Source organism: Oncorhynchus gorbuscha, linkage group LG11, assembly GCF_021184085.1.
Source record: "Oncorhynchus gorbuscha isolate QuinsamMale2020 ecotype Even-year linkage group LG11, OgorEven_v1.0, whole genome shotgun sequence".
Taxonomy (NCBI): Eukaryota; Metazoa; Chordata; class Actinopteri; order Salmoniformes; family Salmonidae; genus Oncorhynchus; species Oncorhynchus gorbuscha.
Window position 1 is genome coordinate 67,898,256 of NC_060183.1, and position 27,912 is coordinate 67,926,167.

Sequence of the window (27,912 nt, forward strand, 5' to 3'; positions counted from 1 at the left end):
TTAGACCCTCTGAAAAGGGTTCTTAGTGTACAGGAAGTGTTTGAACAGGAGTGAGCCAGTTAAAGAAAAAATAGTTTGGTATTTATTGTTTTAGTCCATTGGTGACATTGTCCAAAAATGTTTTACTTATGTCAACAATGGAACAAACACCAAAAATGTTTTACTTATGTCAACAATGGAACAAACACCAAAAATGTTTTACTTATGTCAACAATGGAACAAACACCAAAAACTGTGGTGGACTTTTCCTTCAAGATCCCTCACCCTCAGCAGTTGTGTTTCTTGTGTTAATTTGTTTACTGACTGGTAACTGCCATTAGTCCAAGACTTTGAGTTTTGATTGACTTTGATCCGAGGTCTACTTTTCTTGATCATTTTGGAGGATTGATAGGTCTTTTGGCTATCGTTGTCTCACCCATTTCTCACCCATTTCCTGATTCTTTGACAGATTGCAGATGTGACGAAGAAGCCAAGATGTGGCCAGTTTCAAAGTTGAAGATTCAAGGTGATGGTAGAGAAAGTATTGTGCAGGCCACACTCTTGCCTGTTTATGGTGACATCTTCTATAGTGTAGGGCACTGTTTTGCTGCATTAATTGGTTACATTTTATTATATTCCTACAGATCTACACAACCAACGTTAAAGTTATAGAAAATGTAACAAATTAAACACTGAAATACCATAATTTGGACAAGTCTCCATCCTAAACATAGTACTTGGAAGCACCTTTGGCATCCATTAGTTCTGAATCATTTGGAATAAGATTCTACCAACTTTGCAGAACTCTTACGGCAACAACCACTGTGTACAAAACATTAGGAACATCTGCTCTTTCCATGACATGGCCTGACCAGGTGAAAGCTATGATCCTTGATGTCATGTTGAATCCACTTCAAACTGTGTAAATGAAGGTGAGGAGATGGGTTAAAAGATTTAATACTTGAGACACATGGATTGTGTATGTGTGCCATTCAGAGGGTGAATGGGCAAGATCGAAGTGCCTTTGTAACGGAGTATGGTAGTAGCTGCCAGGCGTATCAGTTTGTCAAGAACTGCAATGCTGCTGGGTTTTTCACGCTCAAGTTTCCCGTGTCTCAAGAATGGTCCACCGCCTAAAGGACATCCAGCCAACGGTAGGCCTGTGGCCGAAAATGGGTCTTTGACGAAAGACGACAAAGGAGGCTGACCTGAATTGTGCAGAGCAACAGACTGGCTACAGTTAGTCAACTGACAGCCCAGTACAACATTGGTGCCCAAAGACCCAAAAGAATGCACAACTCGTCGTACCTTGACACGAATGGGGTGTGGCAGTCGACGACCTTGGAGTTCCTCTTTCAGCACAAAAAAAATGAATGGGTTGCAGTGGACTAAGGAACAAACCATAGAGAATTTGAAAAACATTGCCTGGTCTGATGAATCCCGGTTCCTGCTGTTTCACGCTGATGGGAGGGCTTTGGTATGTTGAGAACCACGAGTACATGCATCCATCATGCCGCATGTCAACATTGCAGGTTGGTGGTGTGTTTTCATGGCACACATTGAGCCAGTTGATAAGTGGCACAATGTTTGAATGCCAAGGGATATATAAACATCATTGTCAATCGGGTGCATCCCTTCATGGCAGGAGTGTATCAATCTGTGAATGGATTTTTTTTCTCAGCAGGATAATGGCACAAGGCTTGGATTGTCCAGGAATGGTTCCACGAATGATGTATTCTGCTTACTGCAGTGGCCTGCCCAGTCACCAGATCTCAATCCAATTGAGCATCTGTGGGATGAGATGGAATGAACTATTCGGTATAGAGATCCACTACCAGCCAATTTGACACAACTGTGGGACGCATTGGAGTCAACATGGGCCAGCATCCTTGTGGAAAGCTTTCTAGACCTTGTGGAGTCCATGGCCAGACAAATTGAGGCTGTTCTGAGGGCACAATCAGGTGCAACTTGATATTATGAAGGTATTCATAATTTTTTGTACACTGTGCATGTTGCTATAAGAGTTGCGTAAAGTTGGTAGAATCTGATAGGCACTGTATTTGGGTAGATGGATGATCATGTTAACCTCTGGACTGTGTACCCTTTATTTAAATAGGCAGTATTTGGATCCAATTTAAGAATCAAATTGCCTTATGGACCAGACTTTGGTTTTGAGTGTCACTTTTATCATGATGCAATTTTCAAGCTAATTCAAATCTCAAGCTGATCTCACTGGTTGAAATATATTTTCTTATGAGCGTTCCCCTTCAGATACCGAAACATGTCACTATTACAATGTATCTACTGATACTGGAGACTATTTTAACAAGTACACCTGTAAAATTAATATATTGGTGCCATGGAAAGATGGATGGAACTTGAGGCGAGAACATGGTTGGTTGGAATGTGAATTGCAAAATACTGTTGGGGCGAAAACACAATGGTAAAAGACAGCTTTTTCCCCTTAAGTGATAATGCCAGAGAAGCCGGTGTTTGGAGTATATATTGGCACGGGTGTTAGGCCCATGACTAGGGCCGGCAAACCGTGCCAATATCCTCCACACCGGCTTTGAGTGCATATTCACTTTTATCAACATATTCAACTAATGATTAACATTTTGATTTGATGAATTTGTTCATACTATTTCATCGTTCCACAAGACAGTCCCGACACAGATCTAGGGTTGCTACCCAAGCTGGTGTTTCGGTTGCCAGAGACGCGCCACAGTCGTTCAATTTTATGTTGTGTCAGTCGTTCATTCTTAACGTTCCATTGCCATGCTGGCTGGCAACCTTCTTATCCCTTGCTTGCTAGCTAGCCAACTACGGCTAACTTAGTCACGTCAAACAGTGCAGCCTGAATAGCTGCATTTGTTTAAGCTGTTTTGTGACATTTGTTTGGATAATGTTTATTGTTTATTTGGATGCATCATAGCAATGAGCTAATGAGGTGCGATATCGCCAGACAGTGGATTGCGCAATCGGATGGAACAGTAAATAGTAAGTTAGATGGTGGTACAGACACTGGCTGGAATGTGGTTTTACCCAATCAGCATTAGACCAACCTGTTGTATAATTCATAAAATACTGAGACTTCAATTTTTTTAGTCTAGAAAAATTGCCATAGTTTGGAGTGCTGTATTTTTTTTCTTTTCATCTGAGTAATATAGATTGGTTATGATCTATCACAAAAGCTCAATTGATCCCTCCATATTTCCATCTCATTTGACCTTGTCTGATGGACCATTCACACACAGATAAAATAGTCGTTTTTTCACATACTGTTACATCACGCCCATATTTTCATGGCATTACACCTCTACATTGACGTTCCCTGATAGAAGTTATACACTTAACTACTCTTTAAAGTAGAATACTGTACAGTTAATTATCATTACATAGACAAGGCCCTGAGAATAGACCAGACAGTTTCCTCCTTCACAAAATAAAGAATCCTTCCATAAAAATAAACTGCCTTTACTTTTAAATCATTTTCACTTTCAGCCAGTGATTTACTAGTCTGTTTTACTCAAGCTTTTGGCATGTTTGTAAAAAAGTAGGGTAGGAGGGGAAGTACCTCTAGGGTAAATAATAGGGTAGAGTTTGGACCTCCCTCACTCCTATGGGTAGGTCCTGGTGTTTTGTTTTTCCTGGTTAAGGTCGGTCTAAGGAAAAATGAGTTGTAGTCATTAGGGCATACCGTAGAAAATTATGCAACAGTTTATACAGTTGCATTTCTTACTGGACAACTTCAGATTGTCCATTTGTTTCAATCCATTTTCCTTTATTTGGTGTCAAATGAATACGACCCAGGCCTACATATGGCTCCCAGCAGCTCTTCTGTGGTCCTCAGGAGTACTGTGTGTTGGAGATGGTCTTCCACAGCAGGGTTTTGAGGTTGTTGAGGACCAGCGAGTGGTGCACCTCCATCTGGCTAGCCAGGCCGCTGAGCGTCACACACGTACGGAGCTGATTCTCCAGGTCTATGCGGAGGTCCTGGGGCGCCCCAGACACCAGATAGTCCTGTAGCATCACACACACCTTGGCTAGGTTGGGCTGGACCACCTCTGTGTTACATTGCTTCACCAGCCGATCGCAGGTGGCAGTGCAGTCACGCCCGAAGGTGCAGTCAGCGTTTGTCTCGCAGTGACGTCCCCGCAGAAACCTGCGGACCGCCATCTCGGACGCCACGCTGCGCAGGTCTGCCATCTTGCAGTCATACCTGAAGTTATACCCCACGTGGCGCAGGCTGGCGTCACACATCAGGAAGCTGCCGTAGGCCCCGTGGAACACCTGTTGGAATTGATGGGGTACAGATGTTTAGTGTATAGATTATTATAAATCAGACAACTACACTTTCTATTCCCAATGATTATAAATTGTCTGTCCTCTGTCTAAGCTTGATATGTTTTATGTATTCACAGAGCCGCAACCAGTGGCCAAAAGGTCATATTAGCATGGGCAGTACCATTGGGCTTCCACCATTTTAATTGAGTCAACCCAGGGGGAAACTTCCAATTTCATTGGCTGATCCCTCCTGGTGATCCTTTTGGAGTCATGTTCAACCATGTCATCAGGAGGGATCAGCCAATCGTGAAGAAAATTGACTACTTTAAAATGGAGGTGGCCTCAATGGCACTGCCCATGCTGTCACATACGCTATAATGGCACAGATACAAAGATGAGTCCTCTATCTCTATGGCTCCTCCTATCTTATCTTTACCTCCTCTATAAACTCCAGCAGGCCGATGGTGATGCGGGCCCTCCGGGGCCACGCCGGGGCCAGCCACTGGTTCAGGCTGGAGCTCAGGGCCTCTGGGACTAATGCCTGCAGGTAGCTGGGGACCTCAAACTTATAGAGGGAGCTGTAGATTTAATGTAATATTATTTCTGGGTTAAAAAAAAATACATACACCAACAAGATGTGCATTTAATCCCAGATAATATAATTTGAAACCAATGAACACCTAATCAAACCACACATCCAAGACACAAATGTTTGTAGTGGCATTTCTTGAAAATTACATGGACAAAACCAATTAAAATCAGCCAATACAGTCATTCTTTAATTAAAACCCTTATTTCCAAAGTAGTCCTTACCTGTGGCCCACACGCTCAGTCACGTACAGGTCCCCGCAGAAGCCCAGCAGTTTGGGGGTATGCTCCTTCTCCTGCAGGGCTACCATCAGAAGGAACTCGTTAATCTGGAGGAGAGCCCACACAGACTTGGCTTCCGCCAGGGACACCTTGCGGTCCTTGTTGACATCGGCCAGGGTGATGACACGACCCACCAAGGTGGTGAGAGAAGGTTGCTCTCCCAGGTTAGACTGCAGGGAGGACAGAGAGAAAACGAAGTGAGGAACTGATATGTACAGGAGACCATGATGTTCAAACCTTGCAATCGAATGTTACAGTTTTTGACCACTAAGCAACGGCGTAAATATCAGCCAGCTAAGACTAGAATAACAGTTTAAATATACACTTCATGGACAGTTTATTAGGTACACCCATCTACACTGAAATATAAAAAACGCAACATGCAACAATTTCAAAGATTTACTGAATTACAGTTCATATATGGAAATCAGTCGATTGATAAATATTAGGCCTAAATCTATGGATTTCACATGGAAATCCAGATATGTATCTGTTGGTCACAGATCCGTTGGGATCTGCTGTTAGGATCCCCATTAGCCATGGCAAAAGTATCAGCTACTCTTCCTGGGGTCCACATGAAACATGACATAATACAGAACATTATTAGTAAAGGACTGAAATCCAGTGCATTCGGTATTCAGACACCTTGACTTTTTCCACATTTTGTTACAGCCTTATTTAAAAAAAATTCTCATCAACCTACACAAAATACCCCACAATGACAAGGCAAAAACAGGTTTAGGATTTTTTGCAAATGTATATAAAAAGAAACTGATACATTTACACAAGTATTCATATCATTTACTCATTTACATTAATATTTTGTTGAAGCACCTTTAGCAGCAATTATAGCCTCGAGTCTTCTTGGGTATGACACTATCAACTTGGCACTCCTGTATTTGTGGAGTTTCTCCCATTCTTCTCTGCAGATCCTCTCAAGCTCTGGCAGGTTGGATGGGGATCGTCGCTGAACAGCTATTTTCAGATTTCTCCAGAGATATTTGATTGGGTTCAAGTCCGGGCTCTGACTGGGCCACTCCTGCATTGTGTTGGCTGTGTGCTTAGGGTCGTTGTCCTGTCCCCAGTCTGAGGCCCTGAGTGCTCTAGAGAAGTTTTTCATCAAGGATCTCACTGTACTTCGTTCCGTTCATATTACCCTCATCTCCCAGTCCCTGCCGCTGCAAAACATCCCCACAGCATGATACTGCCACCACCATACTTCACCGTAGGATGGTGCCAGGTTTCCTCCAGATGTGACGCTTGACATTCAGGCAAAATAATTCAGTCTTGATTTCATCAGACCAGAGAATCTAGTTTCTCATGGTCTGAGAGTCTTTTAGGTGCATTTTGGCACTCTCAAAGCAGACTGTTGTGCTTTTTACTAAAGAGTGGCTTCCGTCTGGCCACTCGATCATCCACTCTTGGTGGAATGCTGCAGAGGTGGTTGTCCATTTCCACAGAGGAACTCTGAGGCTCTGTTAGAGTGACTATTGGGTTCTTGGTGGTTCCTAACTTCTTTCATTTAAGAATGATGGAGGCCACTGTGTTCTTGGGGACCATCAATGCTGCAGACACAATCCTGTCTCATCTCTCTTTGGACAATTCCTTCAACCTCATGGCTTGTTTTTTGCTCTGACATGCACTGTCAACTGTGGGACCTGAAATAGACAGGTGTGTGCCTTTCCAAATCATGTCCAATCAATTGAATTTACCACTGGTGGACTCCAATCAAGTCGTAGAAGCATCTCAAGGATGATCAATGGAAACAGGATGTACCTGAGCTCAATTGAGTCTCATAGCAAAGATTCTGAATACTATAGTAAATAAGCTATTTCTGTTTTTATTTTTAATACGTTTGCAAAAATGTTTAAAAACCTGTTTTTGCTTTGTCATTATGGGGTCATTTGATCAATTTTAGAACAATGCTGTAACGCAACAAAATGTGGAAAAAGGGAAGGGATCTGAACTTTCCGAAAGCACTCTAGATTTAAATGTCACACACAGCCTACATATCAGTACACACAATATCTAGGTCTAATACATAGTACAGTGCAAATTACAATACAAGATATATAAAAAAACATTTATTTGCCACACATGACCACACAGCTGGGCAGTAGTCCAGGTGCAAAATAAAATAGGGCCTGTAGGACCTGTCTGGTCGTCTGAGATGTCAAGAAGGCAGAGCAACAGCCTATCATGGACAGACCTCTTCCCATTTTAGCAGCCATTGAGTGCAAATTTTTTGACCATGACAGCTTACCATCTAGGGTTACACCCAGCAGTTTTGTCTCCTTAATTTGCTCAATAGCCATATTATTCAAAAATAGATCTAAAAAAGGTTTAGAGTTGCATACGTAATTTGCACTAAAAAATATGCTTTTAGTTTGAGATTTTTAGCACAGGCCTATTGCTAGTTACCCTCTAAAACTGAAGCGTCAGAGTTATTTATTTTACTGATGCAGCCGACATGTATATTGTTGAGTCATCAGTGTTCATTGACACACAGGCTTTACTCAAGGTCAGTGAAAGGTCATTTGTAAAAACAATAATGGCACAAGTCGGCTGCCCTACGGTAGCGTCCATATAAGCAAACTGAAAGTCTACACACACACACACACACACACACAGTTGAAGTCAGAAGTTTACATACACTTAGGTTGGGGTCATTAAAAAAATAAAATAAAATGTAACTCCCTTTTCTCCTCAATTACGTGGTATCCAATTGTTAGTAATTACTATCTGCTTCTTATCACAGCACGCATCAAACCCGGAAGCCAGCCGCACCAATGTGTCGGAGGAAACACTGTGCACCTGGCGACCTGATTAGCGTGCACTGCGCCTGGCACGCCACAGGAGTCGCTGGTGCGCGATGAGACAAGGATATCCCTACCGGCCAAACTCTCCCTGACCCGGACCACGCTAGGCCAATTGTGCCAAAGAACACCATCTCAACCGTGAAGCACAGGGGTGGCAGCATCATGTTGTGGGGGTGCTTTGCTGCAGGAGGGACTGGTGCACTTCACAAAATAGATGACATCATGAGGAAGAGAAATTATGTGGATATATTGAAGCAACATCTCAAGACATCAGTCAGGAAGTTAAAGCTTGGTCGCAAATGGGTCTTCCAAATGGACAATGACCCCAAGCATACTTCAAAAGTTGTGGCAAAATGGCTTAATGACAACAAAGTCAAGGTATTGGAGTGGCCATCACAAAGCCCTGACCTCAATCCTATAGAACATCTGTTGGCAGAACTGAAAAAGTGTGTGCGAGCAAGGAGGCTACAAGCCTGACTCAGTTACACCAGCTCTGTCAGGAGGAATGGGCCAAAATTCACCAAACTTATTGTGGGAAGCTTGTGGTAGGCTACCCAAAACGTTTGACCCAAGTTAAACAATTTAAAGGCAATGCTACCAAATACTAATTGAGTGTTTGTAAACTTCTGACCCGCTGGGAATGTGATGAAATAAATCATTCTCTACTATTATTCTGACATTTCACATTCTTAAAATAAAGTGGTGATCCTAACTGACCTAAGACAGGGAATTGTTACTAGGATTAAATGTTAGGAATTGTGAAAACTGAGTTTAAATGTATTTGGCTGAGGTGTATGTAAACTTCCCACTTCAACTGTATATGGATTGTGTGACACTTGGTTTTTATAGCTTACAGTTTATTCACCGTTAGTCAGCACCTCTACACTAAATCATCTTCTCTGGGTGTGTGCCAGTTCATGATTTTTAATTTGTTTTCTGTAAAATAAATGTTGTATTTGATAAAACACAATTTTCCCCAAAGTTTTCTAAGCACTTGTAACAGGCTGTTTGGTCGGCTGTTTGAGCCAGTAAACGATGCTCTGCTATTCTTGGGCAGTGGAATGACTTTTTCATCCCTCCATGTTTGAGGGCACATGCCTTCTTCCAGGCTTAAATTGAAGATGTGGCAAACAGGAGTCACAATGTACTCTGCTACCAACCTCAGCAATTTACCTTGGTGTAACTCAAAACTACAGTGCTTGTCTTTAATTATTTTGTCCATTATTGTCAAGTAATTATTTAATCAGTGTTCATAAATTCCAATTATATTTATCTGTCTGACACCCAGAGGTTGTAAAGTTCTGGTCTTCAATAAAACAGACAGAATTCCCAGCTCACAATTGATCAGATCCCAATTTATTTGCGAGAGCTCTCAACTTCTCACAAATACATTTCTTCTTATACCATCCTAAACTATGCACATACATACATAAATACATACATACATACATACATACATACATACAACATGGATTTTCTCATGAGTCTAACCCCTCAGCTGACCGTTCCAGGCTCCCCCAGACACTATAACTCTGGAGGAGCGCTCCCTGTCCTCTCTTATCTCCACATACATTCCTTTCTTCCTAGGTACATGCCATATAACCCCTTCCTAACATAATTTAATACTACAAGAAAGACAGGGTAGAATTATTGCCAGTTATAGTGCAGTATACCTTAGTCATGATAAAAATCCCATAACAATTATGCATGAATATGGAGGTTCAGTATTAAATACTTGTTGTTTGCATGTCATACCTACGTTTGCTAATCTTGTCAACAAAACAGTTATTAAAGTGGTTGGCAAAATCAAAGGAACAAGCCATCTGCCTCAATGAAGGATAGAGCAGAGTTTGTTTTTTGACAAAAATTTAATTCAAAGTACTTTATTATTCATCTTTGTTCCATAATATAGTTTCTTATTTTTGTTTAGTTACGTGATTTCTCAATTTACTGTATGTTTACCAGTCTGCTTTGTTGTCAGACATTTCCCTCTGCCTCATCACTCTCAGCCATAGTTTTTCAATTCATCATCTATCCATGGGGATTTGGCAGTTCTAACAGTCAGTTTCGTGATGGGCGCATGCCTTTCAGTAACCAGAAGAAGCATTTTCATAAATGCAGCATCCGAATGTTCCTCATTAGACAAATCAGACCAACAAATATTTTTCACATCTTCGACATAGGAATTATTGTTCATATACAATTTTAGGTCCAGTCTTTGGAATTATTTTTTTCTAGATATGGCTGCATGATCAAAAATATATGAACACCTGCTTGTCGAACATCTAATTCCAAAATCATGGGCATTAATATGGAGTTTGTCCTCCATTTGCTCCACTCTTCTGTAAAGGCTTTCCACTAGACGTTGGAACATCGCTCGGGGGCTTGCTTCCATTCAGCCACATGAGCATTAGTGAGGTCGGGCACTGATGTTGGGCGATTAGGCCTGGCTCGCAGTCCGCATTCCAATTCATCCCAAAGATGTTCGATGGGGTTGAGGTCAGGGCTCTGTGCAGGCTAGTCAAGTTCTTCCACACCAATCTTGACAAACTATTTCTGTATGGGCCTCACTTTGTGCACGGTACATTGTCATGCTGAAACAGGAAAGGGCCTTCCCCAAACTGTTGCCACAAAGTTGGAAGCACAGAATCATCTATAATGCCATTGTATGGTGTTGTTTTAAGATTTCCCTTCACTGGAACTAAGGGGCATAGCCCGAACCATGAAAAACAGCCCCAGACCATTATTCCTCCTCCACCAAACTTTACAGTTGGCACTATGTATTGGACAGATTTGTCTGTCGGGTTGCCAGATGGTGAAGCGTGATTCATCACTCCAGAGAATGCGTTTCCACTGATCACCTTGCTTTTCTGGTTGGCTGGCAAGTTTCACCATCCAATTATTTCAGCTCTACAGGAGTGCAAATTTCACTATGGCACGGACTAGCCTAGGCAGCCGATTTGATAGGAACATAGGAGTTATTAGAGTGTGGAAATATTAGTCCATTTTTGCATGCTACCTGAGACATGAAACAGATGGGATGGCATACAAATGCCAGCAATGTATTAACGTGCAATTTGCCTGAATGGACAATGGTAACACTTCAACCACTACATTTTTATTAGACACGGGGTTTTTCTGAAAACTGTTTAGGTGTGAATTCATTACATCCCGCTGTTTTTAAATCGACTCAAGATAGGTTGCGTTTCCATTGAACTAACAGGCAATTGTCACATCTATTTTCTATTCAAATGTTCTACATGTCGGAAAATAAATAAAATAAATAAATAAAAAAATAATAATCGCTGGACAAGTTACTGGAAATATAGCTATTGTCTGTAGGAGCAAACTATTTTCATGAATGGGGTGGTGTACCTAATAAACTGCATATAATGCTATTTAAAGAAGAAAAAAATAGACAACCAAAAACAGTTCACTTTTCAGTTCAGTTAGTCGTACACACCATAATAAAAAGGAGACTGAGGAATGATTGAAATGTGCTAGATTTCTTCCATATAACTTATTCCTTCCCCACTCTCAGCACTTCTCTATATGGCGGAGAGTGGAGCCATTGTACTGACAATGACGTGTAGGGTTATATTTGGCACGGGGCTTCAGCCCCTAACCTCTCTCTGCCTCTCCCTCCCTCCCCCTACCGCCTCGTTCCATCACACACTCTATTCTCTATCTCCCTCCTCTCTGATTGAGGGGTTGAGTTCATTTGCATTTTGAATGTGCATGCCTGTAACACAGCCTGTACCAGAAAACACCAGTTCCCTATAGATGGGTTAGCTGACAACGTCACAGGCAGATGTCATCCTGTTGTTGTGATTCTGGATGGCCAGATTGCTAGCAAGAATGGCAAGAAACATGCTCCGTTCAAAAAATGCAGAACTAAGAACAGATATAGCCCTTGGTTCACTCCAGACCTGAATGCTCTCGACCAGCACAAAAACATCCTGTGGCGGACTGCAATAGCATCGAATAGTCCCCGCGATATGCAACTGTTCAGGGAAATCAGGAACCAATACACACAGTCATTCAGGAAAGCCAAGGCCAGCTTCTTCAGGCAGAAATTTGCATCCTGTAGCTCTAACTCCAAAAAGTTCTGGGACACTAAAGTCCATGGAGAAAAAGAGCACCTCCTCCCAGCTGCCCACTGCACTGAGGCTAGGTAACACGGTCACCACCGATAAATCCATGATTATCGAAAACTTCAACAAGCATTTCTCAACGGCTGGCCATGCCTTCCTCCTGGCTACTCCAACCTCGGCCAACAGCTCCACCCCCCCGCAGCTACTCGCCCAAGCCTCTCCAGGTTCTCCTTTACCCAAATCCAGATAGCAGATGTTCTGAAAGAGATGCAAAACCTGGACCCGTACAAATCAGCTGGGCTTGACAATCTGGACCCTCTATTTCTGAAACTATCAGCCGCCATTGTCGCAACCCCTATTACCAGCCTGTTCAACCTCACTTTCATATCTTCTGAGATCCCCAAGGATTGGAAAGCTGCCGCAGTCATCCCCCTCTTCAAAGGGGGAGACACCCTGGACCCAAACTGTTACAGACCTATATCCATCCTGCCCTGCCTATCTAAGGTCTTCGAAAGCCAAGTCAACAAACAGGTCACTGACCATCTCGAATCCCACCGTACCTGTGCAATCTGGTTTCGAGCCGGTCACGGGTGCACCTCAGCCACGCTCAAGGTACTAAACGATATCATAACTGCCATCGATAAAAGACAGTACTGTGCAGCAGTCTTCATCGACCTGACCAAGGCTTTCGACTCTGTCAATCACCATATTCTTATCGGCAGACTCAGTAGCCTCAGTTTTTCTAATGACTGACTTTCCTGGTTCACCAATTACTTTGCAGACAGAGTTCAGTGTGTCAAATCGGAGGGCATGTTGTCCGGTCCTCTGGTAGTCTCTGGGGGTGCCACAGGGTTCAATTCTCAGGTCGAATATTTTCTCTTTATATATCAATGATGTTGCTCTTGCTGCGGGCGATTCCCTGATCCACCTCTACGCAGACGACACCATTCTGTATACTTCCGGCCCTTCCTTGGACACTGTGCTATCTAACCTCCAAACGAGCTTCAATGCCATACAACACTCCTTCCGTGGCCTCCAACTGCTCTTAAACGCTAGTAAAACCAAATGCATGCTTTTCAACCGTTCGCTGCCTGCACCCGCACGCCCGACTAGCATCACCACCCTGGATGGTTCCGACCTAGAATATGTGGACATTTATAAGTACCTAGGTGTCTGGCTAAACTGTAAACTCTCCTTCCAGACTCATATCAAACATCTCCAATCTAAAATCAAATCTAGAGTCAGCTTTCTATTCCGCTACAAAGCCTCCTTCACTCACACCGCCAAACTTACCCTAGTAAAACGGACTATCCTACCGATCCTTGACTTCGGCGATGTCATCTACAAAATAGCTTCCAATACTCTACTCAGCACTGGATGCAGTTTATCACAGTGCCATCCGTTTTGTTACTAAAGCACCTTATACCATCCACCACTGCGACCTATATGCACTAGTCGGCTGGCCCTCGCTACATATTCGTCGCCAGACCCACTGGCTCCAGGTCATCTACAAGTCCATGCTAGGTAAAGCTCCGCCTTATCTCAGTTCACTGGTCACGATGGCAACACCCACCCGTAGCACGCGCTCCAGCAGGTGTATCTCACTGATCATCCCTAAAGCCAACACCTCATTTGGCCGCCTTTTGTTCCAGTTGTCTGCTGCCTGTGACTGGAACGAATTGCAAAAATTGCTGAATTTGGAGACTTATCTCCCTCACGAACTTCAAACATCTGCTATCTGAGCAGCTAACCGATCGCTGCAGCTGTACATAGTCTATTGGTAAACAGCCCACCCATTTTCACCTACCTCTTCCCCATACTGTTTATATTTATTTACTTTTCTGCTCTTTTGCACACCAGTATCTCTACCTGTACATGACCATCTGATCATTTATCACTCCAGTGTTAATCTACAAAATTGTAATTATTCGCCTACCTCCTCATGCCTTTTGCACACAATGTATATAGACTCTCTTTTTTCTACTGTGTTATTGACTTGTTAATTGTTTACTCCATGTGTAACTCTGTGTTGTCTGTTCACACTGCTATGCTTTATCTTGGCGAGGTCGCAGTTGTAAATGAGAACTTGTTCTCAACTAGCCTACCTGGTTAAATAAAGGTGAAATAAAACAGTAAAGAAATAAAATGTGGGGAATCGTAAGTGGCTCGTTTCAGCTTGTTATTGATACTATGTTTTGACTGATTTCAAGTCAATGCTAAAATGGTTCACTAGCTAGTTAACCAACAACTAACGATTTAATTGAAAGAAAAGTGGTCATTGTACAAATGTATTTAAGTTTTCAATAAACATCGGAGACTAAATATAGCTTCTATCTTAGCCAACCCTGTCCGTTTTTCCCCATAGTTACACACACCTCAGTTTTGTTGCTAAACAACCAACATGTCTATTGTGGAAAGCTCTTCTATCTAATCTGACTGACAGGAAGTGAAATGGGCAACCAGACCTTGAGAAAGCTGTGCAACATCTCTCTGAACTCATCCATGGAGGTCCCGCGGGTGGGCTTGTCAAACAGGGTAATTTCCTGTCTCAGTACAGAGTCAGGAGCCACGTCCCCCTTCAGAGGCTCTTCTAGACCACACTTTATCACCACAGGCCTGTCCTTCCACAGACCACTGTACACCTAGAACCACAGGTAAATATACCCATTACATAGAGACAGAGTAGATAGAGTGTGTGTGCGTGGGTATTACCTGATGTGTGTGTATGTGTTACCTACTTGGTATGTGTTACCTACTTGGTATGTGTTACCTACTTGGTGTGTGGAAGAGGTGGACATGCATCGCTGCAGGGTCAGGCTCCTCTCCTCACACAGGGCCTTGCAGGACGACCCTGAGATAATGCCTCTTCTGTAGTGGTCACACTGAGACAGACAGACAGGAAACAGGAAATACGTCATCACATTATCAACAGGAAGAGGATCCAAGGATCCTACAATATAGCAGGTTCGGAGAACTTACTTAGCAGGTTAGGTGAATTAGGTAAAGGTTAGGAAATGGGTGAGCTAAAAAAAAAAAATACAGCTTTTGTCAAATGTGAATAATTGTATCTCTCCCTCATGTGTACTATGGCCTATATCCCAGGTGGAGATACCCACCTGTACGCAAACCATCGTTTTTTTTTATACTGTAGATAACAATGGTGAGGATTTTCCAGTCTCCATACAGATGTCAACTTATTTTCACCCCCTGTGAGATGGCTTATGTGTTCATACACATGTATCGGTTATATTTGGTCCACCCTGATCTGGGCACCATTGTTGGCACTGAGTAGCGATATACCCCAACCCCCAAAAAATATCTGGAAAAGACTGTTTGCAGAAGCAGAAAGGAGATGTAAAGTCATTGCATAAATGAGCATGTGTGGGTGTGAGATTATCTTGTTTAGGAAACATACAGGTAAAACATCCAGGCAGCACGCCAGCCTGTAGCTAAATCCACTGCTCCAGTAGCTTGTGCCACAGTAAGACGAGATCCACCCAAACAGTTTCACTCTTGCAAAGCAAAATTGATAAATAAAGACTATAGGCTGTGACCTTCTCCACGGTATAACAGTTGCTATGGTAATAGGATTTCATTTTGGCCACTTTGGTTGCGAGCCAACCAATTAAAGGCCCAGTCGTCCTTAATGTCGCACTAATGTGCAAATTAGCCTAGCGGGACACACACAATGGCAACACTTCTCTCACTCCTTCCTTCTCTCTTTTACACTCTCCATCCCGCTACCTTCTCTCCATGTTCCCCCTTTCCAGACACTGTTTTCCCTGTTTGTATGTCCTGAGACAGACAGCCTGCCTCTCCCTCTCACAGCACAAGGAAGAGTAGGGCACGATAGTACTGCCGTATTCATCACAATAACACTATACATAGATAAAGACACCAAAACAGGACCACCTCAGGCTGGCCATTCATCTTTACCCTTCCCCTCTCTCTCTCTTGATCCTTTACTTCTGAATATGTGTGTGCTGACTGCTGAGCAACAAACAGTCCCACTTCAGAGTATAAATGTAATATTTCACAGGGATCTCGCCCTTGCTGCTTAAATTCAACCTGAAATGTAATGTAAAATATGTGACGAGGGAAATGACTGTGCTGACGTTGCTGATCTGGGAATGATTGGTTACTTCTCATCACTGTTCATCGCAGGGAACAATGCTTAAGGAAACTAGAGTAGAGTCACTTCTCCTGTGGCCTGGCTACCATTAAATGGCACCCTATTCCCTATTTAGTGCACACATTTTGGACAGAGCCTGAGTAAATAAGATGACATTTTGAATGCAGGCTCTCTGTTACATCACTGATTTTTCATCCAGTGTGACTCTTATCAGGTATTCTGTGAATACTCTTTCCTGCTCTATTATAAGAGGAACCATCCTGCACTCAGCAGTCACTGACACTAAATACAGATGACTCTTATTCTCATTCACTCTTTCCATCTGTCCATTTCCAGACCTTAGTGTTCCATCTTCCACCCACAGCTTGCCCTTCCAGTCCCTTTAAATGTTCTTCCAATCCATTACTCCCACGCTCTCTCTTTCTCCTTCCTTCGTAGGAGGTGTCAGGGTGTTCACGCTGTTTCATACTTACAATGACCATGTGGCAGACGTGTCCTCGGCAGAGCTCTGAGTAGGAGGCGTACTGCATGTAGAGGACCCAGCTGGCTACCAGGATCCCCAGCCAGGCCAGCAGCAGGTACTTCACCTTTAACGCCGGGAGACGACTCTACACAGGAGAGGAGAAGATTACACATTGACCAAAGTCCACAGTCCTACAGATATGGGTCTTCTGCTTTATCCCAAACAAGACAAACATACGGAGGAAGAGAGGGGTTTTAGGCCATAAAGACACTGAGAAAGCTAAGCAATCTTTATAATATGGTCTTGTGGAAGACATTCTTCTCCAAGGCGAAATACAGAACTATCAGCATGGCCATTGCGGGGAAGAAAATGCACAACCCTGATTTGGCCAGCAGCATGCTCTAACTCAATGACCCATTCAAACCTGTATTTATGTAAGGACAGACACTGGGAGATGAGAAGCAAGTACAGGGAGTAAACATTTAATAAATATCTGACATGAAACAAACAAGGACATCGTCTGAACAGGGGAAACAACAACAATAATACTGACACGGAGATCAAACCGAGGAAAAGACAGATATAGGAGGGAAAAATCGACAAAGTAATGGAGTCCAGGTGAGTCCAAAGAAGCACAGATGCGCGTAACGATGGTGACAGGTGTGCGTAATAATGGGCAGCCTGGCGTCCTCGAGCGCCAGGCAGGAGGAGCGGGAGCTGGTGTGACAGTACCCCACCCCCTCTAGGGGTGCCACCCAGCGTCCCACCTGGGTGAGCCTGATGGGCCGGCCAAGACATGGGAGCCGGCTTGGGCATGGAAGCCTGACGAGCTGGCTGAGGCGTGAAAGCCTGGCGATCCCACTGAGGCATGGGAGCCTGACGAGCCGGCTGAGGCGTGGGCCTGACGAGTCAGCTGAGGTAGGAGCCTGCCGAGCCAACCGAGGCAAGAAAACCTCTCAAGCCAACGATGGTGACAGGTGTGTGTAATGATGGGCGCAGGAGCATGTGTGGCAATTTACTGTTGGCTGTAGTGCCATATCAGAGAGGGGCATCTACAAAGTTACATTTTAAACAGATGCCCTCTTGTTGAACTCTCTAATGTGCAAATAAATTTGCAGTCTTCCATTCCTGGCACCTTTCTTTTACTCCTCAAACGTTCATCGAGTATAAGGTTTGGTTGTCACAAAATGACAACCTGGTCTCAGAGCATTTTGTATTATGCTGTACGCAAACCTGAGAAACTCCATTTAGTATGTTATGTTATGTTTCGTATGGCATGTATTCATTTGTGGATGTCCATCCCCCATTTCATATGATATATTACCAATTACGATTTGTACTATATGTTACGAATTTGAAAAACGTACAATATTTTATGAATTTGAAAAATGTACAACATGTCACAAATTTGCAAATGTAAGCTATGTTACGAATTCTAGCTAGGTGGCTAACGTTACCTAGGGGTTAGGGTTAAGTTTAGGAGTTAGATTAAAGGGTTCAGGTTAGGGGAACGGTTAGCAAACATGCTAAGTAGTTGCAAAGTAGCTCAGAAGTAGTAAGTAGTTTAAAATGTGCTAAAATGCAAAACAAAATTGTGATGATATTTGAACTCACAACCTTTGGGTTGCTAAACATTCACGTTATACGCCTACCCAGTCACACCGACCAGCCACCCTCCTTCGTTTTTGTCTTAAGTAACCATCTGTTTTATGTAACCATACCAAACATAATATATCATACTAAAATGGAGTGTCCAGGATTTACACTGAACAAAAATATAAACGCAACATTGAACAATTTTACTGAGTTACAGTTCATATAAAGAAATCAGTCAATTTAAATAAATTCATTAGGCCCAGATATGCATCTGTTGTTCACAGATAGCTTAAAAAACAATAAGGGCATGGATCTGAAAACCAGTCAGTATCTGGTGTGATCACCATACCCTACCGCCACCATGGGGAACTTTGTACCACAACATTGACGTCAGCAAACTGCTTACCCACACGACGCCATACACATGGTCTGCGTTTGTGAGGCCGGTTGAACGTACCTGCCAAATTTTCTAAAATGACATTGAAGGTGGCCTATGGTATAGAAATTAACATTCAATTCTCTGGCAACAGCCCTGGTCGACATTCCTGCAGTCAGCATGCCAATTGCACGCTACCCCAAAACTTGAGACATCTGTGGCATTGTGTTGTGTGACAAAACTGCTGTTTAATCAGCTTCTTGATATGCCACACCTGTCAGGTGGATGGATGCTCTTGGCGAATGAGAAATACTCACTAACAGGGATGTAAACACAACGTTGAGAAAAATAAGCTTTTTGTGCATATGGAACATTTCTGGAATCTTTAATTTCAGTTTATGAAACATGGGACTAACACTTTACATGTTGCATGTATATTTTTGATTAGTGTACGTACAGAATGATATGCAATGCTCTGAGACAAGGTTGCAAATGAATATGAATAATCACGTTTAATACATAAGTGCGTGCAGAACCTATACTCTGGGGGTAGTAAATTGTCCCGATTTTAATGCAACTTGCCAAGCCATTATTCACAGTTTCAGGGCCTTCACTGCAGCCAAAACTGAAAGGCTTGTGTATTCAAGAAATGAATACCACGGATGTATATCACTCAAATCTTTCCAACATTGATATTCAATAGCACCCGTGTCCATAAGGCAAATAGCCTGGTCTAAACTTTGTGCAGACACAATCAAATCAATACAATGGTATATTGTGTTATTACCTAATTAAAAGTCTATAGTTTAGCAATTTACTGACAAATAGAGAGAGATAGAATACTCTTATTTGTAACGATCTGATGGCATATAGGGCACAAAAACGCAGCCAAATCTCAGCTAGTGGTCCCACCTGCAGCCCCTTCGACATAGGGCAAAACAGCACCAGGTGCACGAGCCTCCGTAGACCTCTGGGCATCATAAGCGATTCCGTTAGTAGAACGCGCTCGGGCTGGAACTGCAAATCACTGAACCGTATTCCCGTCGAGACACATCCATGGGACCAGCATCTCCAGTCTGAGCATACTAAACTGACGTCACCTGTTCACCCCTATGGCATTCAGTTTTGTGCGCATTTATCGTTCGAGATTTTCATGTGGAGCAAAGATCCCTTATGAAAATAAAAGACCAAATCTAAACCGTCCAGAGCCACAGTGAGTCAGGTCAGCGAGAAAGTGGGCATCGTTTCACAATCCAATTTCATACACAAACAACGCCATTCGGTTTGCAGAAAATCATAGCCTATCCTAAGCTTTCAGACGTCATTGGGGAAAAATAGAAAGTGGAGCTATATTCCTTTCACAGCATGCAGACTGACATGCTGAGCACATGTTTTCAGCTGCCTAGGCGCCATCGGTTAGGATATTAATGTTGACTGAAAAATCCTGTCCGACTCCTCCGTTTCAAAAAATACATGATTGAATACGCTACCAGGCTACACCTTCTGACTCTACGAACGAACTCTCATAACAGCAAGAGCCAATATATGCCTGACCTGAAAATGTGGTCGAAGCCACTAAATGGATGGTGTGACGCAATCGCGGAGCATCCGGAGCAGGCACGCAGAGGCCAAATTGAGTTCTGTACCACATCGCGGTATGCCCCTCAAACGTTGTAACAATAGGGAGGGCTCGGTATAGCTCCGCATTGACATGATTGGTTGAGGACAGGTGAGGGCGGGAGGTCCTGTATAAACACAAACTCACTTCCTTGACAACTTCCTTCACAACAGCGCTGCTCGGCGCTGCCCTGACCTGACCTCTGCAGAGGCCATATCGCCGTAAATGCTTCACGGCCAATGCAGCCTCCAGATTGACCATGTAGCGCCTTTAACAGCCAGCTTTGCAGTGACTCATGAGAGTGCGATTTTTTAAAAGGGCAAATTGCAGGTCTCAAGCCACCAGTATTCTGCCAGCAGGACAATGATGACCACGACAATGATTTAGACGTCATCGTTCAGTATGGTATATAATAACAACAAACCATTTTTAAAACAACATTAGACCAAACAGCATTAGACCATTAGCATAACAACATTAGATCCATAACAACATTAGACCATTAGACCATAGACCATAACAACATTAGACCATAACAACATTAGACCATTAGATCATAACAACATTAGACCATTAGACCATAACAACATTAGACAATTAAAACAACATTGACCATTAGATCATAACAGCATTAGACCATTAGACCATAACATTAGACCATAACAACATTAGACCATAACTTACCATTTAGATCAAACAACATTAGACCATTAGACCATAACAACATTAGACCATTAGACCATAACAACATTAGATCATAACAACATTAGACCATAACAACATTAGACCATAACAACATTAGACCATAACAACATTAGACCATAACAACATTAGACCATTAGACCATAACACCATTAGACATAACACCATTAGACCATTAGACCATAACAATTAGACCATTTTAGACCATGCCATAACAACATTAGACCATAACAACATTAGACCATTAGACCATAACAACATTAGAACATAACAACATTAGACCATAACAACATTAGACCATTAGACATAACAACATTAGACCATTAGACATAACAACATTAGACCATAACAACATTAGACCATTAGACCATAACAACATTAGACCATTAGACCATAACAATTTAGACCATTAGACCATAACATTACATTTAGACCATAACCATTAGACCATAACAAACATTTAGAACATTAACATTAGAATAACAACATTAGAACATAACAACATTCATTCAAATTAGACCATAACAACATTAGACCATTTTTATCAACATTAGGAACATAACAACATTAGACCATTTTGTGCCATAAAGAAAAGGCAATCCATTAACAATATTAACAACATTAGAGACCAAAAAAATTAAAAACAACATTATATGTGTTTAGAAACTTGTTCTACCTGTCACCATTAGACTAAAACATTAGACCATTAGACCATAACAACATTAGAAAATTAGATCATCAACATTAGACCATAGACCATAACAACATTAGGTCTCTACTTAACCTAATATCTGTTAGACCAGTTTTTAGACCATAACAACATTAGACCATTAGACCATAACAACATTAGACCATAACAACATTAGACCATAACAACATTAGACCATAACAACATTAGACCATAACAATATTAGGTTAGGTACAGAGTCAGTGTGTAAAAAAAATAAAAAAAAATAAAAGCCCCTATTTCAAAACATTGCAATGTGGATAACTTATTCAAAAGACATTGCATTTTTATCAATGGCCACTTGTTTTGTGCCAACAAGAAAAGGCAATCAAGAGAAAAAAATAAAAAATATATGTGTTTAGAAACTTGTTCTACCTGTCAGCTAAAGTGGTGTGGAAAATACTCAGTAGGGTCTCTACTAACCTAATATCTGTAGTTTTGGAGGTGGACTGTGTAGTACATATCCAGCAGCACTTAATTATCCACCCCCTCCATAGCCCCCAATGCAATACACTGTAATAGACTATACATTGGAAACATCACTGATACATCACTTGGGCCAAGCTTCCTGCCATCCAGGACCTCTATATCAGGTGGTGTCAGAGGAAAGGTACCCCCCCCTGTATATAGCCGCCACACTGACTCTGTACTGGTACCCTCAGTATATAGCCTCCACATTGACTCTGTACTGGTACCCCCTGTATATAGCCTCCACACTGACTCTGTACTGGTACCCCCTGTATATAGCCTCCATACTGACTCTGTACTGGTACCCCCTGTATATAGCCTCCACACTGACTCTGTACTGGTACCCCCTGTATATAGCCTCCACACTGACTCTGTACTGCTAGCCCCTGGATATAGCCTCCACACTGACTCTGTACTGGTACCCCCTGTATATATATAGCCTCCACACTGACTCTGTACTGGTACCCCCTGTATATAGCCTCCACACTGACTCTGTACTGGTATCCCCTGTATATAGCCTCCACACTGACTCTGTACTGGTATCCCCTGTATATAGCCTCCACACTGACTCTGTACTGGTACCCCCTGTATATAGCCTCCACACTGACTCTGTACTGGTACTGTATATAGCCTCCACACTGACTCTGTACTGGTACCCCCTGTATATAGCCTCCACACTGACTCTGTACTGGTACTCCCTGTATATAGCCTCCATACTGACTCTGTACTGGTATCCCCTGTATATAGCCTCCACACTGACTCTGTACTGGTATCCCCTGTATATAGCCTCCACACTGACTCTGTACTGGTACCCCCTGTATATAGCCTCCACACTGACTCTGTACTGGTACCCCCTGTATATAGCCTCCATACTGACTCTGTACTGGTACTCCCTGTATATAGCCTCCACACTGACTCTGTACTGGTATCCTCTGTATATAGCCTCCACACTGACTCTGTACTGGTATCCCCTGTATATAGCCTCCACACTGACTCTGTACTGGTATCCCCTGTATATAGCCTCCACACTGACTCTGTACTGGTATCCCCTGTATATAGCCTCCACACTGACTCTGTACTGGTACCACCTGTATATAGCCTCCACACTGACTCTGTACTGGTACCCCCTGTATATAGCCTCCACACTGACTCTGTACTGGTATCCCCTGTATATAGCCTCCACACTGACTCTGTACTGGTACCACCTGTATATAGCCTCCACACTGACTCTGTACTGGTACCCCCTGTATATAGCCTCCACACTGACTCTGTACTGGTACCACCTGTATATAGCCTCCACACTGACTCTGTACTGGTACCACCTGTATATAGCCTCCACACTGACTCTGTACTGGTATCCCCTGTATATAGCCTCCACACTGACTCTGTACTGGTACCACCTGTATATATGCCTCCACACTGACTCTGTACTGGTACCACCTGTATAAAGCCTCCACACTGACTCTGTACTGGTACCACCTGTATATAGCCTCCACACTGACTCTGTACTGGTATCCCCTGTATATAGCCTCCACACTGACTCTGTACTGGTACCACCTGTATAAAGCCTCCACACTGACTCTGTACTGGTACCACCTGTATAAAGCCTGGCTTGTTATTTACTGCTGCTGTTTAATTATTTGTTACTTTTCTTTTTTTAAATTTACTGAACACTTAAAAAAAATCTTATCTTCTTAAAGCATTGTTGGTTAAGGGCTTGTAAGCAAGCATTTCACTGTAAGGTGAAATACACCTGTTGTATTTGGCGCATGGGACAAATACAATTAGCTTTGATTTGTGTTGTACTACTGAATGAAACTGTGAAGATATGCACTCAGACCAGCCTTTGTGATTGAACTTACGTTAATTACATGACTTTAGTTGGCTGCTTTGACCAAAACGTGAATGTCGTAACCTATTCTACGAGCCTATTGTTTGTGTATGATCTTTATTCATTGCTCACTTGTTTCTTAACCATGTCAGGTACAGGCCAGGATGACTGGGACCTTCAGCAAGTAAAAGACAGGGGGTAAGAAATCATTTGAACATCACAGATATAAATTGCCACTGTGCCCATGATAAATTTAACTACATTACTTTAGTTGTCTGCTATGAGAAAAATGTGTATGTAATATAACCTATTCTGGGAGCCCAGTGGGTGTGTATGAACTATGTGGAATATCTTTGGACCATTGGCTTCCCTGAAAACATGTACTGATAGGAGGAGCAATATGAGTCTCAGAGGTCGTTACGCTGGCTGGGGATGGTGATGGAGGCTTTGGTGGTCCACACAACAAAGAAGCAGGTGTTTCTTCCAATGATGTGGAGCTAGCCTTGGACCTGGTGCTAGTAAGGATGGTCTTCACGGAGGCGGTAAGACCCTCCCCCCTTGATATAGAAATCCTTTGACTTCATTGCCTCTTCAATGGTAAGGTCCCTCGCACCATAAGGACACTTGATCTCCACCACTGCTGTGGTGCCCACAAAACCATCTGGTGAGGCACCAAGGATCCCAGACCCTGTGACTCAAAGCCCTCACTCCTGCACATCAGTCGTTGTAGCCATTTTGAATGCCTTGATGTCCTCCACTTTGCTATCTGTGCCCCAATACACAAACAACCCCTGTGATCTGAGGACCCTTTATAGCAGTGACATATTAAAATGCTTGGCCCTAACCCCTGCTACATAATTGCTGGCCCTTAGCCACTGAAGATCCTCCTCTGTGGGCTCTCAGGACAGAAGGCTGTAGTCTTCGGCCGGGTACAGGTCCTCCACTGACTGCACCTGGTTGGGCATGGCAGGCTTCCTCCACTCACGTTCCACATCCGTGCCGCCGATATTGTGAACCACCAAAATAGGCTGCATGGCTACACTTACTGTATGATCTTCATGGAAGCATTTGAATGTTAGAATCCCCTGGTCACCTATAGAGACCTGCCAAGAGGAAGGATGTTAAGTGCCACATGCCTTTCAATGCATGACTTTGAACACCTTGAAAAGGATTTGTGGTAAGAAATGTGTTTTATAAATAAAGTTTGATTTGATTGATGACATTACTAGGACGGTTCCGACCTAGAATATGTGGACAACTATAAATACCTAGGTGTTTGGCTAGACTGTAAACTCTCCTTCCAGTCTCATATTAAACATCTCCAATCCAAAGTCAAATCTAGAATCGGCTTTCTATTTCGCAACAAAGTCTCCTTCACTCACGCTGCCAAACTTACCCTAGTAAAACTGACTATCCTACCGATCCTCGACTTCGGCGATGTCATCTACAAAATAGCTTTCAACACTCTACTCAGCAAACTGGATGCAGTCTATCACAGTGCCATCCGTTTTGTTACCAAATCACCTTATACCACCACTGCGACCTGTATGCTCTAGTCGGCTGGCCCTGGGCTGGTCATCTATAAGTCTATGCTAGGTAAAGCTCCACCTTATCTCAGTTCACTGGTCACGATAACAACATCCACAAAGCCAACACCTCATTTGGCCGCCTTTCCTTTCTCTGCTACCAGTGACTGGAACGAATTGCAAAAATCGCTGAAGTTGGAGACTATCATTTCCTTCACCAACTTTAAACATCAACTATCTGAGCAGCTAACCGATCACTGCAGCTGTACATAGCCCATCTGTAAATAGCCCACCCAATCTACCTACCTCATCCCCATATTATTTTTCTTTACTTTTCTGCTCTTTTGCACACCAGTATTTCTACTTGCACATCAACATCTGCTCATCTATCACTCCAGTGTTACTTAGCTAAATTGTAATTACTTCGCTAATATGGCCTCATTTATAATTGAGATGTGTCCTAATGGTCCATGGTCATTGCCCACTGTCTTCATGTATAAATGAGATGTGTCCTAATAACCCATGGTCCACTGTCTTCATGTATAATTGAGATGTGTCCTAATAACCCATGGTCCACTGTCTTCATGTATAATTGAGATGTGTCCTAATGGCCAATGGTCCACTGTCTTCATGTATAATTGAGATGTGTCCTAATAACCCATGGTCCACTGTCTTCATGTATAATTAAGATGTGTCCTAATAACCAATGGTCCACTGTCTTCATGTATAATTGAGATGTGTCCTAATAACCCATGGTCCACTGTCTTCATGTATAATTGAGATGTGTCCTAATAACCCATGGTCCACTGTGTCTTCATGTATAATTAAGATGTGTCCTAATAACCCATGGTCCACTGTCTTCATGTATAATTGAGATGTGTCCTAATAACCCATGGTCCACTGTCTTCATGTATAATTAAGATGTGTCCTAATAACCCATGGCCCACTGTCTTCATGTATAATTGAGATGTGTCCTAATAACCCATGGTCCACTGTCTTCATGTATAATTAAGATGTGTCCTAATAACCCATGGTCCACTGTCTTCATGTATAATTGAGATGTGTCCTAATAACCCATGGTCCACTGTCTTCATGTATAATTGAGATGTGTCCTAATAACCCATGGTCCACTGTCTTCATGTATAATTGAGATGTGTCCTAATGGCCAATGGTCCACTGTCTTCATGTATAATTGAGATGTGTCCTAATGGCCAATGGTCCACTGTCTTCATGTATAATTGAGATGTGTCCTAATGGCCAATGGTCCACTGTCTTCATGTATAATTGAGATGTGTCCTAATGGCCAATGGTCCACTGTCTTCATGTATAATTGAGATGTGTCCTAATGGCCAATGGTCCACTGTCTTCATGTATAATTGAGATGTGTCCTAATAACCCATGGTCCACTGTCTTCATGTATAATTGAGATGTGTCCTAATGGCCAATGGTCCACTGTCTTCATGTATAATTGAGATGTGTCCTAATGGCCAATGGTCCACTGTCTTCATGTATAATTAAGATGTGTCCTAATAACCCATGGTCCACTGTCTTCATGTATAATTAAGATGTGTCCTAATAACCCATGGTCCACTGTCTTCATGTATAATTGAGATGTGTCCTAATGGCCAATGGTCCACTGTCTTCATGTATAATTGAGATGTGTCCTAATGGCCAATGGTCCACTGTCTTCATGTATAATTGAGATGTGTCCTAATGGCCAATGGTCCACTGTCTTCATGTATAATTGAGATGTGTCCTAATGGCCAATGGTCCACTGTCTTCATGTATAATTGAGATGTGTCCTAATGGCCAATGGTCCACTGTCTTCATGTATAATTAAGATGTGTCCTAATAACCCATGGTCCACTGTCTTCATGTATAATTAAGATGTGTCCTAATAACCCATGGTCCACTGTCTTCATGTATAATTGAGATGTGTCCTAATGGCCAATGGTCCACTGTCTTCATGTATAATTAAGATGTGTCCTAATAACCCATGGTCCACTGTCTTCATGTATAATTAAGATGTGTCCTAATAACCCATGGTCCACTGTCTTCATGTATAATTAAGATGTGTCCTAATAACCCATGGACCACTGTCTTCATGTATAATTGAGATGTGTCCTAATAACCCATGGTCCACTGTCTTCATGTATAATTGAGATGTGTCCTAATAACCCATGGTCCACTGTCTTCATGTATAATTGAGATGTGTCCTAATGGCCTTCATGTATAATTGAGATGTGTCAATGGTCCACTGTCTTCATGTATAATTGAGATGTGTCCTAATGGCCAATGGTCCACTGTCTTCATGTATAATTGAGATGTGTCCTAATAACCCATGGTCCACTGTCTTCATGTATAATTAAGATGTGTCCTAATAACCCATGGTCCACTGTCTTCATGTATAATTAAGATGTGTCC

At 42.6% G+C, this 27,912-nt stretch overlaps 1 protein-coding gene across 3 annotated transcripts; it reads right to left on the reverse strand.

Moving 5' to 3' along the window:
- Positions 1 to 59: 59 nt before the first annotated feature.
- Positions 60 to 20,280, reverse strand: LOC124049155 (divergent protein kinase domain 1B-like). Of its 3 annotated transcripts, none has more exons than XM_046370530.1 (7): positions 20,171 to 20,280; positions 16,655 to 16,789; positions 14,824 to 14,931; positions 14,515 to 14,691; positions 5,080 to 5,306; positions 4,703 to 4,844; positions 60 to 4,272 (listed from the first exon to the last, which is right to left on the reverse strand). In XM_046370530.1, exons 2-7 carry the CDS (start codon positions 16,709 to 16,711, stop codon positions 3,829 to 3,831), a joined length of 1,155 nt encoding a protein of 384 aa, XP_046226486.1. In that variant the 5' UTR covers positions 16,712 to 16,789; positions 20,171 to 20,280; the 3' UTR covers positions 60 to 3,828. The 3 variants fall into 3 exon arrangements, with proteins under 3 accessions (XP_046226486.1, XP_046226484.1, XP_046226485.1); XM_046370528.1 differs by lacking the exon at positions 20,171 to 20,280 and adding an exon at positions 19,529 to 20,160; XM_046370529.1 differs by lacking the exon at positions 20,171 to 20,280 and adding an exon at positions 18,698 to 18,838.
- Between the last annotated feature and the right edge of the window lie 7,632 nt (positions 20,281 to 27,912).

Excerpts from the sequence above, each read along its gene's own strand:
- LOC124049155 (XM_046370528.1), bottom strand. The coding sequence starts at position 19,597 with ATGATGCCCAGAGGTCTACGGAGGCTCGTGCACCTGGTGCTGTTTTGC. Across the intron at positions 5,307-14,514 it reads TGTTGCACAGCTTTCTCAAG|TCTAACCTGGGAGAGCAACC; the intron begins GTCTGGTTGCCC and ends TCCTCCCTGCAG. Across the intron at positions 4,273-4,702 it reads TGCTGGAGTTTATAGAGGAG|GTGTTCCACGGGGCCTACGG; the intron begins GTAAAGATAAGA and ends CAATTCCAACAG.